Genomic DNA, 14082 nt, shown 5'->3' on the forward strand with positions numbered 1-14082 from the left:
TTTAAAGATTACAATATTTTTTTTAAGCGAATAATAATCATAATACACCATTCTTATTTTGAAGAGAACCGTTTTTTCCCAATATCAAAAGGAACATATCTAATAATAATAAATACAAAATTTTATAAAAATATTCTCCTACCTATACTTTATCATATGTTTAATTTGTCTACGCATGGTAAATGCAAAAAGAATACAAAAATATATCAGCAAAATTGGCCACTATCAATATTAGTTTTAAAATATAAAAAATCCAATCGTTCTATACAAATACTGGAATATCAAAGAAAGGAATAAAACTGCAGATAAAAGCTATAAAAATCACTCGTGTTGCAGAATACCAAAACTTAAATTCCGGAAGTCTATTTATAATAATTAAAAAAACAATTTAACAATTGAATTTCCAAAAAAACCAAAAATTATATCATTTATATATTTCTTATCCTTTTAACAACATACCTTCGAATAAATGGCCGAAATTCTTCATCTTGATGAAGAGGCAATCGTACTTCTGCATCTTCATCTTGTAAATCTTGTTCAAGCGGAAAATCAAGTTTAGGCGTAAGAAAAGCAAGAAATAAATTCAAAAGATAAATCCATAAAGCATAACATACTAAATTATCATAAATACCTATTATTAATCCTATTTATTCCATTTACCAATATACCATCCTTGAACTACTAAAATCCTTATCATAAATAAAACTAATAACCCAAGAGATCCAGCCCATCGCCATGCCTTATATGGTGTAGATTTATCAAGTAAAGCTTGAAATTGCTGTATAATTTAATAAATCATTAATACCTATTAAAACTAACTTGAGCAAAACGTGTCTTTTTTATAGTAAACATTGTTGTAAATGACTCTGAAAACGCTAAATTCTCCATATCTACCATATTATCTTGAAATAAACTATATATATGCGCGATGTATGCGTCTTATATGCGTCTTATATGCTTTATTTTCTAAAACCTTAAGCCTATCGGAGATATTCCACTATAAAATGGAAAAATGCAACAATATTTTCTTATTGTATTTTTCAATATAAAGACATGTTTTATAAACAATGAAATTTCAATATAAAAATTAGCAATCTTTTAATGTTCGTTTTTAATATTTTAATCAACCATATATAAATAATATAAAAAATATATTATTATATATTTTCAATATAAATTAAAAGATTACATAAATGTAGATAATAGACAATTACTTATATTTGCCTTATATAAGGTAGATGATATGTTATTATAAATATACGTACAACTTAATAAGTTGTACGTATTCAATTGAATATAGATTATCATGTCTATTCAATATTCCTATTCAATATCTTTATTTAGAAATCATATTTATCAATATTAATATATCTTTAAAGAGATATCTGTAAATTAGATGTTTAATGAATCGAAAAAAAAAAGATAAAACATTTCGAAATATATAGACAAAGGGATGTAAAAGCAGTATTAAACATGTCTTATCTTCAGGGAGAAATAAGACTTGCTAATGCTCGGTTATGGCATCAAATATCAGCGAAGGACTGTATTTTAGGAAGACTTGCAAGTACTTTAGCTTGTCTTCTTATGGGGAAACATAAACCTATTTATCATCCGGCAGGTAATTTTTTTTATATTAAAATATATATATCGAATATATTTTAATATAAAATTATTAGCGGACGTAGGGGATTATGTTATTGTTACGAATTGCGCATTACTTCGACTTGATGAGCGTAAGTTAAATCGTACATATGTACGACATAGTGGTCGACCGGGAGGGTTAAAAAAAAGGACGATGAAAGAATGGATAGAACGTGAAGGGGCTAGTATTGTTTTACGACAAGCGGTTTCAGGAATGCTTCCAAAGAACCGACTTCGAGATCGTCGTCTTAATCGACTAAAATGTTTTGAAGGAGAAAATCATCCTTATTATAAAAATATACAAAGAGTTTGGACGAATTCAGGGGAATGGATATCAGCACCGATTTAAATAATGAAAATAAATTTAAAAGTATTTATAAGTCTGTTTGTTTAAGACATTTTTTATGTATTTATATATATATCCTTAATAAAACCTGTCGAATCATTCCAAACTAAGATTGTACTAAATCTTCGACCAAATAAAGGTCTATACTAAAATCTAGAGAAACTAGGAATGCAAGCTACATAGGAGAATAGTTTAAAGCTTATAGATTTGTAAAGCATTATCCAAAACTTGCTGCAGCAAAGTTTGCAATAATAGTATTCCCGATGACGACAATTATAGTTTATTAAGTCTATAATAATAACCAAATGAAATTTATGTTCATCTTTAATTGATTAAACAGAAAGTCGTTTATATTTTGATCCCCCAAAAATACCAAAATGACTTTTTATTGTACCACTTGGTTTTTCTGCATGTGCCGATTGATTTAATGCCCGAAAATCCATTGAACTATTGGATTTTTCAAGTATTTCAACATACGATTGTCGTAATGGATTTGCAAGTCGTTTTGACTTAGCTTCTTCCCGTTTTCTATCGGGACGAACAACAATAACAGGTACTGGCGATGTTGCCAAACAATATCTATAAAATATTAACATGATAACCCTTTCACACTAAAATAATTATAATTAACTTGGAAATCGATCCTGGAAATAAACTTTGAAGCCCGAGACCTTTACCACGTGTTCCAATTATAAGAGAATCCGGTTGATAAATATGAATCTTTTATAATAATCAACAAAACATAATTTAAACATAATACCAGTATAATACTGATCTTATATCACCTTACCCGGTGTAATAAAGTCGTCGTTACCTTCCCCATTGCAAATTCAACCATAACAGAAATCTAATACAATAAAACACTTTGATACATTAACAATTGATCATACTGCTTTGGATTCCTCATTCTTTTGAAGAATACGTTCCATCAATCGATCTGCATCCTTACGATACATCTTTTCTTGCATCGATAACCCAGCTGCCATACGCGACCCTAAATTTTAACCCAGGTTAACCCATATTAATTATAAAATAACCCTAACCCCTCGCCCTAACCCGGCGCACTAACCCTAACCCTCATATAACATATTCTAACCCTAACCCTAACCCATCCACACTCAATCATCAACACCCATAACCATCAATATAACCCTAACCCTCACTACAACCCTAAATCGTAACCCAACCCTAACCCATTCCATCCCTACATCACACCAACAACCTAACCCTAGCACTAACTAACTACAACCCCAACCCTAACCCTACCACCTAACCTTCATCATATTCTTACCTGGATCAATAACTCTTAATGCAATAATCTCATCTCCATCCTCAACTAACACTTCAATCAACCAATCTAATGCCGATTCCGAATAGTCATTCTGATCAATCCCACATAAAAATGTACGTGAACGATAACTATATGTATACGAACGATGAGTCGCTCGTAACGTTAAACTAAAATCACGAGCATCTCTATTATCAAATGTATCAAACGAAACTCGTTTCAAAAAAACCGGTGCATTTGATTTTCCCTCATTAACACCTGGTTCTTCTGACTCCACTCCTGTTTCATGTGTTGTTGCCATAAACCCTTCCTTTAACCCTCTCTCTACTCTTTATTAGCTCATAATTAAAATTTTAGAGGTGCCCGTGCGTAAACAGGGGTGTCCGGTTTTCCTCGCAAAGGATTATCGGTCTATACAATAACAATCTAAATTTCTTAAATCATTCTTTATACACAAATATTCTGTCCAATTTAGCTCATAAATTGAGACATTTTTAACACAGAATAATCCATCAATAAGGAATTCATTAAAGAGTGATTAGAGGACACCCGCGTGCACCTAACATCAACCGAGAAAACATAAGTAAAACTTTATAGAGGAATATCCATTATAATTCTGAATATGCTTTGGCCTCTTGAAACGTGGTACATGGACGTACCTATAGTGACACGACTATTTATTACAGGAGCCATTGCTACAAGTGTAGCAGTGGTAGGTTTTAATGGAATTTTAAGAGATATTTAAAAGAGATAGCAATGTAATTGGGTGACGCCATTTCAGCTATTTTTTTCATGGCATTCAGTTATTATTCGTAAACAGGTTAGGATTTTTTTTTTAAGTAAAATTTGGTAAGATAGTAGTATTGGAGACTTATTACGACATTTCTTTATTTTGGGAATTTAAGTTTTGACTTTTTATTTCATATTTTTTTTATGTAAGAAGGGTATATTTTTTTGGAAAGGTTTATTTTTGATAGCGCTCGATATTGTCGTATGCTTGAGGAAACATCGTTTAGAGGACGATCCCGTGAATTTGCTTATCTTTTACTTTATGCTACAACATCATTACTTGTTTTTTTTTTTTGATTATGGTATTAATCGATTAACATTGGTTATAGATTCTTTCACCTCTCGTTTCGTTAACGTTTCTTGCGTCGCCATTGTCATTCTGTTTAATTTATTTATGGTCTAGACGAAATCCTTCAGTTCGATTATCATTTCTTGGTTTATTTGTCTTTAACGCACCATATTTACCTTGGATTTTACTTTGGTTTTCATTCATCCTTCATAATACGATTCCTAAGGGTGATCTACTTGGTATGTTTGTTGGACATGTTTATTATTATCTTAAAGATGTTGCGCCAACAATTTCATCATAATTACAAAAAAAAAAGAAACAAAGTAATATTTCTTACAAATTTCTAAACGAAAAACCAATGCACAGCATATTCTATATTATTAGATGGAAGTTAAGCATTGTATACAACTCATTTTATTTTAGGGAAGTTGGATAAATAAAACTAGACGTTTTTTTTTTCACGAAATATTTCCATTCATATATCTCAAATCTAACACTTAATTGATATTTATAAGATATCTAGAGCTTATCTGCAATTCTTCAGTTTCTTTTCTATCTAATAACTAATACAATCTTCGATTCATCTTTTATTTCCGGCTCTTTCAAATCCTCGCTTCTTTATATTTATTGAGGGTATTCTATTTAATCATCACCTAATACAGCTGCACAAAGTGATGCTAAGGTTCCAAGATCAGCTTCATGTCCAAGTGATAAAGGCCGGCATGATGGATCTGAACGACTATCTAATACATGTCCGTTAAAATTCTTCATTAAGGTGTCATCAAGCAAAGTAGACATCATTTCAGCATGATTACTTTGAGGTTTTGTTGGGCATTGAATAGCTGAATTAATCGTTGTTTCCGAAGACGTATGGTTATCTTCATATGATGACATAACAGGATATGATGTCATAGAATCCAATGAAGGCACAGAAAGCGATTGCATGAAAAGTCTAGGAAACGATTCAAATTCTAAGAATTGCTGACTAGTAAAATCAATTAAAGAACTGTCCATATTGCTTATAGTTGGCGTCTCAACCAAAGGTACCATCGTATCAATAGATGGCGTAATCACATTATTATTATCCATCGCTATCTTCTTTCTACGCTTATACGGACCTCGTTTAATACCTTTTTGTCTCTTTTTTCGCTTAGAATTCGTACATGAATCGACTAAATGATTTTTGATACATCGACTACATGGACGTACTTCTTCACACTTTTTATTCGACTTTTGACAATTTACTTTGATAATTTATAAATTCATTATATTCATCATTACCTACTTACCACATGCATTTCTTACTTGGCATCTTTTTTTTTTTACTGGTGGTCGCATCATTTCTAAATTATTAATTGTTAATTGCTGATTAGGCACCGACGAAAAACTAGAGTTTTCTTGAGGCGAATCACCATATAAAAACATAAGAAATGTTGATGCCTGATTCTGATCATTATTACTAATGATTTGCTGATATGGCAACTCTGAAGAATGTAATGGAAAATTAACTGGAATATTCATATTTTGCTTTACTGGACCCGACAGATCATAAATAATTGCTGGTGATTCTGCTGGGTCATGGATCCTCATCAAAAAAATGAGGAACACATTTAAAGAATTATCTTAGTTTTTTTAAGTTCCGGTAATCTTTTTAAAGCATGTGAAATGAGGGAGCAATAAAAGAAAATGAGGCATTTAAAAAAATACATGAAAAAGAAATTAAACAGAAAGAAAATAACATTAAAATGTAAAAAGGTGATACCTGATGAATAAAAATGAAAAAGAAAAAAAATTGAAAAAAGATAAAAAATTAATCGAATTATATGACCATGTAAAAAAAATTAATCAGAGTAATAATCATCAGAGTCCATAGTAATAGTAGAAAAATCAAGCTTTAAAGAGTTAAAGAGGATAGGTTCTTTAACCTATACTTACTTTATATCGTAAAAGTCCACCTAATTATATTTTTTTAAAAAAGATTAAAAAAAAGAAAAAATAAAAACATACCAATGCCAAGGAATCCTTTACAAAACTGATTTCCTTCTTGTGATCTATCTGTTATGAATTCCAAGTTTGCACCAAAGTCTTTATATTTTTCAGTTAGCCATTCCAAAAAAGAAATAGAAGAAACGACTTCCATTTCGTTTCCTATAAAAATGATAAAAATGATGAAAAGAATAGAGTGGTAATTACCGGTTTCTTTATCTATAAAAGGTTCTCTATTTTTTTCAGATTGTTCTTTTGTAAAATGAACAATAACAGTATCTAAATATATGAACATAAAAATATAATATTTAAACAATACCTCCTTTAGAATCACAAAGAGTCCATCGTATAACATCTAAATTTTCCCAAACTAGAGTAATTTAATTTTTAAGATAATAATAATAATAATAGAAAGCAAACCAATAATTGTTTCAACGGCACCTAATTCAAGGCTTTTCAAAGTATCTTCAACACCATCTAGTTATCATTAGCTGTTATAACATAAATGATTTAGATCAAATGTTTACAGCAATATTTTCCAGTATCTTGTGATATTTCATCAAAATATTTTTGAATAAGTCTTTTTTCTTGAATAAATTTAACATTGGAAAGAATATCAGAAACAAGTTCGATAGCTTGATTAAACCCATTTTCTCCTCCGTAGGAAATGTCAACAATCTTAACAATTTTTGAAGTTAGTCGTGAATCAAACATATCTTTAAAATGTAAATATTAATATATATAAAATATTCAAAAAGAAACCAGAAATGCTTAATTCCGTTTTAAAGTCTTATATTTAGTATGAAAAATGATTAAAATGATAATATACCTGCTGATCCTGCTAATATCAATCCTGCTACATTAACTTTATCGTTCGTAATAAAAAGTTGTACTGCTACTTCTGCAACCTTCCTTACTATTTCCAATAAGATTTTCCACTAAATATTAGAAATTACCATAATTATGTCGTTTTTCCTCTCTTAAACGAGCAAAACGCAGTGCAGATTGTCCACCACGACCTTTAGAATTAATCCTTTATATATAAAAGAATATATGAAATATACCATGTTTTTTTGGAAGATCAACTGTAAATTTGTGAAGAACTTCACGTGTATTTCCACAAAGTGTCCCAAAAAGTGACCCATTACCATCCATAACAATAAACCCAAATTTTTGGTCACTTTCAAGCAGCTCTGAAAGTGCCTCCGTATGAAACTTATTATCACAAAGATACAATGACGTATTAATTGGCTTAAACGGCTCAAAATCAATACTTAATTTCTTTTCTTTCCCATCATCTGTAATAATTTCCCCACAATAAATAACAAGACCATTAGGTGGAACTTTAGTATACAATTTAAGCTTTTCACGGGTAGATGTAATCGCTCCAAGTACAGATAATCGATTAACTCTTGATTTAATATTTGATGCTGTTCCATATTCATCTAAAACAATAAATTAACCATTTTTAACCCTTTTTTTTCATATAAACCCCCAAGCATCTTATTCACACGAGAAACCTGATCCTTTGGTGCTAAAAAAATACATCAATCATACATTATTTTCCAAGTCGTACTAACGAATAATAAGAGAAATCATAGATGTCCCATTTCTAAACGTATAAGACTATTTTAAAAAAAAAAAAAAGACAAGAAACCCTCGTGCTGATTCTAAACTCTTAATAAGCTTCCTAACCTTCCACATTTCTACATTTTTTTCAACATCATTAGAGCTTGAACTCATATTTATCTATTTCGCTCGTTTTTTCCCCTTAAAAGATGCAACAAAAAGGAATATATAAATATATATAGGTTCCAATGGACGATTAACCTCTTATTTGGTCCTTAATAAGCTTATTTTAGGCTTTATTTTTGATTTTTTTTTCTGCACAAAAATTTGAGGTTATCGGCGATAACGTCTTAGTAAAAAAAGATTAAAATTCATAAACAGAGGGTTTATGCCTATAAATTAAGAGGAATCAGATAGAAGAATGTAAAACTTGTGATTAAAACAAACAGGAACATTTTTTTCAGATTAAAATATCATAATTTGAAGCATTTTTTAGTACTTTTTTACTTGATTTTTTTTTTTAAAATATCTTAAAATTGACAATATAATATATATTTTCTATTCTAATTATGTAATATTTTGTAAAATAGAATCTCTATATTTTTTATAAATAGATTTTTTATATTTTAAATCATTAGAAACAAGCGGTATTTTATATTATTTTTATAAAGAAATTCAAATATTGTCCTTATCTAAACAAGTTAATTATCTACAAAAAGTATTCTATTATTTAAAGATAAAAATAATAAAATATTAATATACTTATTATTTTGACTACATATTTCCTATATCCAGGAAAAATAAACTTTTTGTATTGATTTTATCGAATTAGCAATCTAGAAAAACTCTGTAGACCAAAGTGTATCCATCTTTGCAATTTAATTCATTATTTATTCATTTATTCAAACGGATTCTTGTGCAAAACATTTTATAAAAATCCTGTTGCTTTAAAAATAATAACCAAAATTGCCATTACACATTTAAAACAATTATCTCCCATATTTTTGATATTCCCATTCTCTATTATCAAGTGGACATACTTGACGAGTCTTAAGCCAACGAGAAATACAATGAAAATGAAATGCATGCTTTATAAATTAAAAAACCTCCCTGTATAAAACAATATTTATACATTACAAATACCCCATGCAACAGTACATGCTTCGCTTATTGGTGCAACCTGATTCGCTTGACATTCAATACCTATACATATTAAAAAAAAAAAAACACAAACAATCAATTTATTTGTAAAAATAGAATCCTTACAAAAATCCATAATATGATTACGACAAATTGCACAATTATCAACAATAATATCCCATGCCCATAGTGCTACTGCATTCCACTTATAAAATAAAAATCAAAAAAAAAAAAATTATAAATAATATACACCTTTTTAACCTCAAAACGCGGCTTTAAACCAACTGAAACCGATTCTTCCATTAGCTTTTCATCTTCCATAATTTCCGTAGGAATAAATGTAGACGTCGTAGGTAAACTACCAACTTCTTCTAAAACCTCTCCATCCGCTCTAAATTCAACTGGATCTTCTATCATAGATTGCGAATCTGTTAAAGAATATTCCATAGCAGCTTTATCTCTTATATAAAGATTTAATATCAATTTCTCCACCCAAATATAATTATACACTTAGTAACTAAGGTAGCACTTTCTATCCTTTTTATATATATTCAAGTAATATATTATAATAAAATAAGTATTTTAGAGGGTTTTTATGTATTTTTATAAGGACTTGTATATATTTTTAAAAATCATGACGTTGGAGACTATATAAAGGCTCAGCCCGTCCGATAACAGAGAAACCTCAAAATTTAGAGATTTTGAAATATCAGGTTAAAACATAGATAAAAAGGTAAGAAATAGCAAGAAATAAGATTGATATTGTTAAATGAATAGATATATTGTTTGAACGGAGAAAATCGGTTAAAAAACAAAGGAATTAGACGAAAAATAAGATATATGTTTCATCAACTAAAAGACGAGAAAAAAAGGACGAAAAAAGAGGAATTAAGAGCTCTATATAATAATTTTATGAATATAGAGAGATATACATTGAAGAAAAGCTTTTTTTTATGTTTTTAAAGGGAGAAATATTGATATAAATAAGCAAATTTATTAGTCAGAAAAAAATATGAATATAGTATTTAAATTTAGGAATGAATACACAAAAACAGAACTTAATTAATAGGGTAACACCGGAAAACAAGTATAAAAAATCGTATTCTACGAATTGGCAATTTTTTAATACAAATGATCAATCACCAGAGACAGAATTAATTAATGAATCGATGTCTCATAGAATGTCAATTACACCGCATAAAGAATTAAGTCATTATGCGGGGCCAACGTTTCATCATTCACCGGCGGCTTCTAATCTTCCTATTCCATCATTTTTTTCTAAAATTACATATAACACGCCGCATTTACAACCTTTGCATTTCCAGCAATCATCTCAACATATACAAACGTCGATTTCGAGGTATTTATGTTGATATACTCAGGATACATTTTTTAACATTAATAGTCCATCTACGTCTCAAATTCATTCATCTAAACAACTAGAAGAAACATCAGAAATATCTTTATACGAACCATCTATATCATTATCACATGAAGTTCATTCTTCATCACCGAAAAAGTTATTTAAAGTTGACATGAATGAAAAGAAGGAAAGACAAGCATTACGAAAGCAAGAAACAAATGCATCATTAGAATTTAATGATACATTTTACTCAAAAACGTATTCATCAATAAAAAAAATAGGAAAAAAAAAAGAAGTCAAGGAAAATACTCTTTTATCAGTATATTCGGATTTTCATAATACGCAGAGAAATCAAAAAGATAATCATCATCAAAAAACAACTTTTTATAAGAAGAATAAAATGCAACTCCGAAAGAATATGTACATTGATAACTATAACACTAACGCAGAAGATATGAAACAAAAATTGTTAAGTCTACTTTTACCATCTAAACCAAATAAGTCATCAGCAAATACTTAAAAATAAGGGGAAAAATACAGTTAATCAATTATAAATCTTTCGAGATTATACATCTATATCCTTAGAAAGGACTATTATATGCAAAAATATCTCCACTAAATCTTGTTCTAAGGTATTCCTATATAAGGAGGATCAAAATTTCGTAAGAAATCAAATAGATCATAGAAACTATTTCTTTAATACAGTTATTTTATTTCCTTATAAATGGAAAACTATATAGTATCTCATTGTAAATGAAATAGTTATGTATGTATGTATATTAAAATTGTTCATTTTACTTGGAATTAAATACAACAAGTATAACAATCTTTGAAAAAATCATTATAAAAAGTATTACCACATTTCGGCTGTTCCTTTCATATGCAATAGGTTATCAGATTCTACCCACAAAGCATATTGGATACCACTAAGTTGTTTTAATCTCCTTCCACAAAATTTATAAGAAAAGTTAGCATAAAGTGGATATTGTATTTTATAATAGAAAGATTTCAAACGCAGATCTGAAGAAACATTCTGTTGTAATAATTCTAAAAGAAAAACAACACATAAAGATCCCTGAACTAACAAATTATCATATTTTTCTTCTTTTAAATACGAATAATCATAATGAATCTTATGTGAATTAAAAGTTAATGCTGAATATCGAAAAAGAAGGATTTGAGAAGGTGTAATAGAACATGAAAAGTCAGGTATCCAAGCTTTAACAATATTATTAATGTTAAAATGCCTTTAAATCAAAATTACCCACATTTTTTTGATATTTCTATCACTTTTTCGCCCATTTTATAAACAGATTGATATACGATACATATCCTCTCTCTTAAACATACATCTTTCGGACGTTCCTGATCATCTAACGGAGAAATTTCCTTGCATGTCCATACTGAAATGTTATCCTCTTTACGACCATTCCAATCAACTTTTTCAAGCTTTTCAATAGAAATTGCAGGAAATCCCATACGTAAAGGATATTTCATATTTTTATTAATATATTCTAATGATCCTTTGGCCCATAAACGTCTATTCCAATTCATCAAAGGCGCGTAAATCATTTCACCTCCATCTTTCGCTAAAGAATCTTCCAAATGACACATGTGAAAATAAAGATAATGATATCCAGGTGGAAGTTCATTTCCAATACTAAATCTAGACAGATCTAACGCCTTTTTAAAATGTGAAGATAATGTTAAACTCAATTGACGTCCTATTGTTGGTGATAAAAAATCAGAAATATAGGTCACCGGTGCATGTAATAATTCTGATAAAGATTTATCATAGGAATAAAGACGATTCCTATAATGAAATATAAAAGAAATAGCCGATCTTCTGTTCTTTCTATATAGATTTATCATAGATATCTCTTATCTCAAAACTTGACGTTACCAATATCACGTGACTCCAGTATAATAATGAAGATATAAGAGAAACAAAAAATAATGCGATATAATTAACCTATTAAAATGGTGAGAAAACCCAATGCTTCTTTTGTAAGGAATGTATGTAATGAAATTTCCAAAGACCAATAAATTTTAGATAACTTTTTTTTGTAAAATATGAATCGTTAAAATATGATTGTAGTATAATTTTATAATAATTATTGCCTTATATTTGGTGAAAAAATGTGTACGTTTTCTTTCAAAGTATGCATTTCTTGAAGCGTAATATCGTTCCCATGAGAATGATCTTTCAAAATATTAGTATCTTTAGTTGCGAGTACAGCTTTAGTTGTTTGAGTATTTTTAGTTAATGATTGATTTTGAAAATATAGTGTGTTTTCAGGCGAAATTGTACTTCCAAGATGTATAGATGATGTATCTTTATATTGTTGTTGTTGTTGTTGTTGTTGTTGCGTTTTTTTAAGATCTTTATTAGATATCTTCATCATTGAAGGCTTTTCATTAAACGTAAGTGAAATTTTATTTGGATCCATCATGGATAAAGCCGATTTTGTTTGTTCTTTTTGACGCTTTCGTAAACGATGCTTTAAAACATCGAAATAACTCATGTGATCCTTATCCGAAGTACCCAAAAATAATTCTCCCGTTGTATCATCAATTGTCCAATTACCCTCTTCCAAATCATCGGCTAACATTGCCAAAAAAGACGCCCATGAATGCGCTACCACATACTTAATATCTTGATCTCTTCCAAAAAGAATAACTTGTCCCCATCTTCCTGTAGGTCCCGGTGCAAGATCAACTCCAATATTATTTCCTTCAAAATCCTTTCCTAAAGGAATCCATCCTGGATGTGCATAAACCGCTCGTACCGATCCCCTTGGATACGATCCTTGTCGTTTAAATAACTCTCTTTCTCGCAAAAATGTCCCTGATTCTCGAATTTTAGTCAAATTTATCGCCACTTTTTTCCATAAATAATATTCTTCTAAAACTTCTTCGCAATCTAATAATGTAATTCCAAAAATAATCCCCGTCGGCTTTCCTCCCCTCTCCTGTCCATCATGAATAAAAAATGACTCTCGTACATCCTTTGGAAGATGATTTTTTAACTCATATTCTAATTCATTCACATCTGCCACCGTTGCACCATATGACAATTGATCATATAGCTCCGGATAATGCATTTCCGCCCATCTATCAATACGTCTCCATGAATCCGATACTAATGGAGGCGGTAATAATCCATCTGCTCCATAATCTCCTAAAACTATGTCCGTATGCTCATATAACGACCTTTTCAAGGTACATCTCATAGCAAAACGAAGTCCTGGCCAATCTTGCACATTACACTGCGGAATCGGTCTTGTATATTCCCCGTCTAGAGATTCTATCTCTAGACCCTCATACTTCATTATTTCACTAGAATCACACAAATATCGATCTACGCCTCGTATATCATTCTCTCCAATAGATACTACCGATTCAAGACCTTCTGTTCTAACAATTCCTTCCCGTTCTATCGTTCTACCGTATAAAACTCCTGATGATGACGGATCTGCATGTCGATTATTTGTTATTAATGAGTTCCAAAACGACGTTATCAAAGAAATAGCAAGCATTCCCTCAATATTATTCCTCCTTATAATCCAGTGCCCTTATTAACCTATATTTCTAAGAAATATCCTCAATTTCCTGGTATTTTTAGCCTTTTTATAGGATTTGTAGTCATCGCTTAAGATTGGATGTTAAGG

At 29.7% G+C, this 14082-nt stretch overlaps 10 protein-coding genes across 10 annotated transcripts; 3 read left to right on the forward strand and 7 right to left on the reverse strand.

The window, feature by feature from the left end:
* Window positions 1–11: 11 nt before the first annotated feature.
* Window positions 12–943, reverse strand: T552_03463 (hypothetical protein). The gene is made up of 6 exons (XM_018371965.1): window positions 820–943; window positions 661–778; window positions 460–613; window positions 269–362; window positions 143–222; window positions 12–99 (listed from the first exon to the last, which is right to left on the reverse strand). Exons 1-6 carry the CDS (start codon window positions 895–897, stop codon window positions 54–56), a joined length of 570 nt encoding a protein of 189 aa, XP_018224218.1. The 5' UTR covers window positions 898–943; the 3' UTR covers window positions 12–53.
* A 484-nt stretch (window positions 944–1427) lies between these two features.
* On the forward strand, window positions 1428–2036 carry T552_03464 (ribosomal protein L13). Its single transcript, XM_018371966.1, has 2 exons — window positions 1428–1618; window positions 1677–2036. Exons 1-2 carry the CDS (start codon window positions 1474–1476, stop codon window positions 1988–1990), a joined length of 459 nt encoding a protein of 152 aa, XP_018224219.1. The 5' UTR covers window positions 1428–1473; the 3' UTR covers window positions 1991–2036.
* A 232-nt stretch (window positions 2037–2268) lies between these two features.
* T552_03465 (hypothetical protein) lies at window positions 2269–3662 on the reverse strand. The gene is made up of 6 exons (XM_018371967.1): window positions 3645–3662; window positions 3279–3599; window positions 2878–2981; window positions 2778–2834; window positions 2619–2707; window positions 2269–2566 (listed from the first exon to the last, which is right to left on the reverse strand). The coding sequence occupies exons 2-6, from the start codon at window positions 3574–3576 to the stop codon at window positions 2320–2322; spliced, it is 795 nt and encodes a 264-aa protein (XP_018224220.1). The 5' UTR covers window positions 3577–3599; window positions 3645–3662; the 3' UTR covers window positions 2269–2319.
* A 191-nt stretch (window positions 3663–3853) lies between these two features.
* T552_03466 (hypothetical protein) lies at window positions 3854–4699 on the forward strand. Its single transcript, XM_018371968.1, has 5 exons — window positions 3854–3987; window positions 4030–4095; window positions 4137–4210; window positions 4253–4346; window positions 4394–4699. The coding sequence occupies exons 1-5, from the start codon at window positions 3898–3900 to the stop codon at window positions 4652–4654; spliced, it is 585 nt and encodes a 194-aa protein (XP_018224221.1). The 5' UTR covers window positions 3854–3897; the 3' UTR covers window positions 4655–4699.
* Window positions 4700–4949: 250 nt separating this feature from the next.
* On the reverse strand, window positions 4950–5989 carry T552_03467 (hypothetical protein). The gene is made up of 2 exons (XM_018371969.1): window positions 5643–5989; window positions 4950–5597 (listed from the first exon to the last, which is right to left on the reverse strand). Exons 1-2 carry the CDS (start codon window positions 5941–5943, stop codon window positions 4996–4998), a joined length of 903 nt encoding a protein of 300 aa, XP_018224222.1. The 5' UTR covers window positions 5944–5989; the 3' UTR covers window positions 4950–4995.
* Window positions 5990–6147: 158 nt separating this feature from the next.
* T552_03468 (eukaryotic peptide chain release factor subunit 1) lies at window positions 6148–8125 on the reverse strand. The gene is made up of 14 exons (XM_018371970.1): window positions 7997–8125; window positions 7920–7951; window positions 7832–7873; window positions 7404–7784; window positions 7296–7358; window positions 7169–7255; window positions 7102–7128; window positions 6867–7055; window positions 6760–6816; window positions 6659–6709; window positions 6547–6618; window positions 6361–6501; window positions 6289–6308; window positions 6148–6245 (listed from the first exon to the last, which is right to left on the reverse strand). Exons 1-14 carry the CDS (start codon window positions 8080–8082, stop codon window positions 6195–6197), a joined length of 1299 nt encoding a protein of 432 aa, XP_018224223.1. The 5' UTR covers window positions 8083–8125; the 3' UTR covers window positions 6148–6194.
* A 772-nt stretch (window positions 8126–8897) lies between these two features.
* T552_03469 (RING-box protein 1) lies at window positions 8898–9495 on the reverse strand (the record flags this gene model as incomplete). The annotated part of the gene is made up of 4 exons (XM_018371971.1): window positions 8898–8996; window positions 9041–9111; window positions 9175–9253; window positions 9301–9495. 4 exons carry the CDS (start codon window positions 9493–9495, stop codon window positions 8898–8900), a joined length of 444 nt encoding a protein of 147 aa, XP_018224224.1.
* Window positions 9496–10035: 540 nt separating this feature from the next.
* On the forward strand, window positions 10036–10975 carry T552_03470 (hypothetical protein). The gene is made up of 2 exons (XM_018371972.1): window positions 10036–10408; window positions 10454–10975. The coding sequence occupies exons 1-2, from the start codon at window positions 10086–10088 to the stop codon at window positions 10929–10931; spliced, it is 801 nt and encodes a 266-aa protein (XP_018224225.1). The 5' UTR covers window positions 10036–10085; the 3' UTR covers window positions 10932–10975.
* A 246-nt stretch (window positions 10976–11221) lies between these two features.
* T552_03471 (hypothetical protein) lies at window positions 11222–12326 on the reverse strand. The gene is made up of 2 exons (XM_018371973.1): window positions 11680–12326; window positions 11222–11629 (listed from the first exon to the last, which is right to left on the reverse strand). The coding sequence occupies exons 1-2, from the start codon at window positions 12281–12283 to the stop codon at window positions 11265–11267; spliced, it is 969 nt and encodes a 322-aa protein (XP_018224226.1). The 5' UTR covers window positions 12284–12326; the 3' UTR covers window positions 11222–11264.
* A 157-nt stretch (window positions 12327–12483) lies between these two features.
* On the reverse strand, window positions 12484–13995 carry T552_03472 (hypothetical protein). Its single transcript, XM_018371974.1, has one exon. The coding sequence runs from the start codon at window positions 13948–13950 to the stop codon at window positions 12526–12528; it is 1425 nt and encodes a 474-aa protein (XP_018224227.1). The 5' UTR covers window positions 13951–13995; the 3' UTR covers window positions 12484–12525.
* Between the last annotated feature and the right edge of the window lie 87 nt (window positions 13996–14082).

This window comes from Pneumocystis carinii (assembly GCF_001477545.1).
Source record: "Pneumocystis carinii B80 chromosome Unknown supercont1.17, whole genome shotgun sequence".
Classification (NCBI taxonomy): Eukaryota; Fungi; Ascomycota; class Pneumocystomycetes; order Pneumocystales; family Pneumocystaceae; genus Pneumocystis; species Pneumocystis carinii.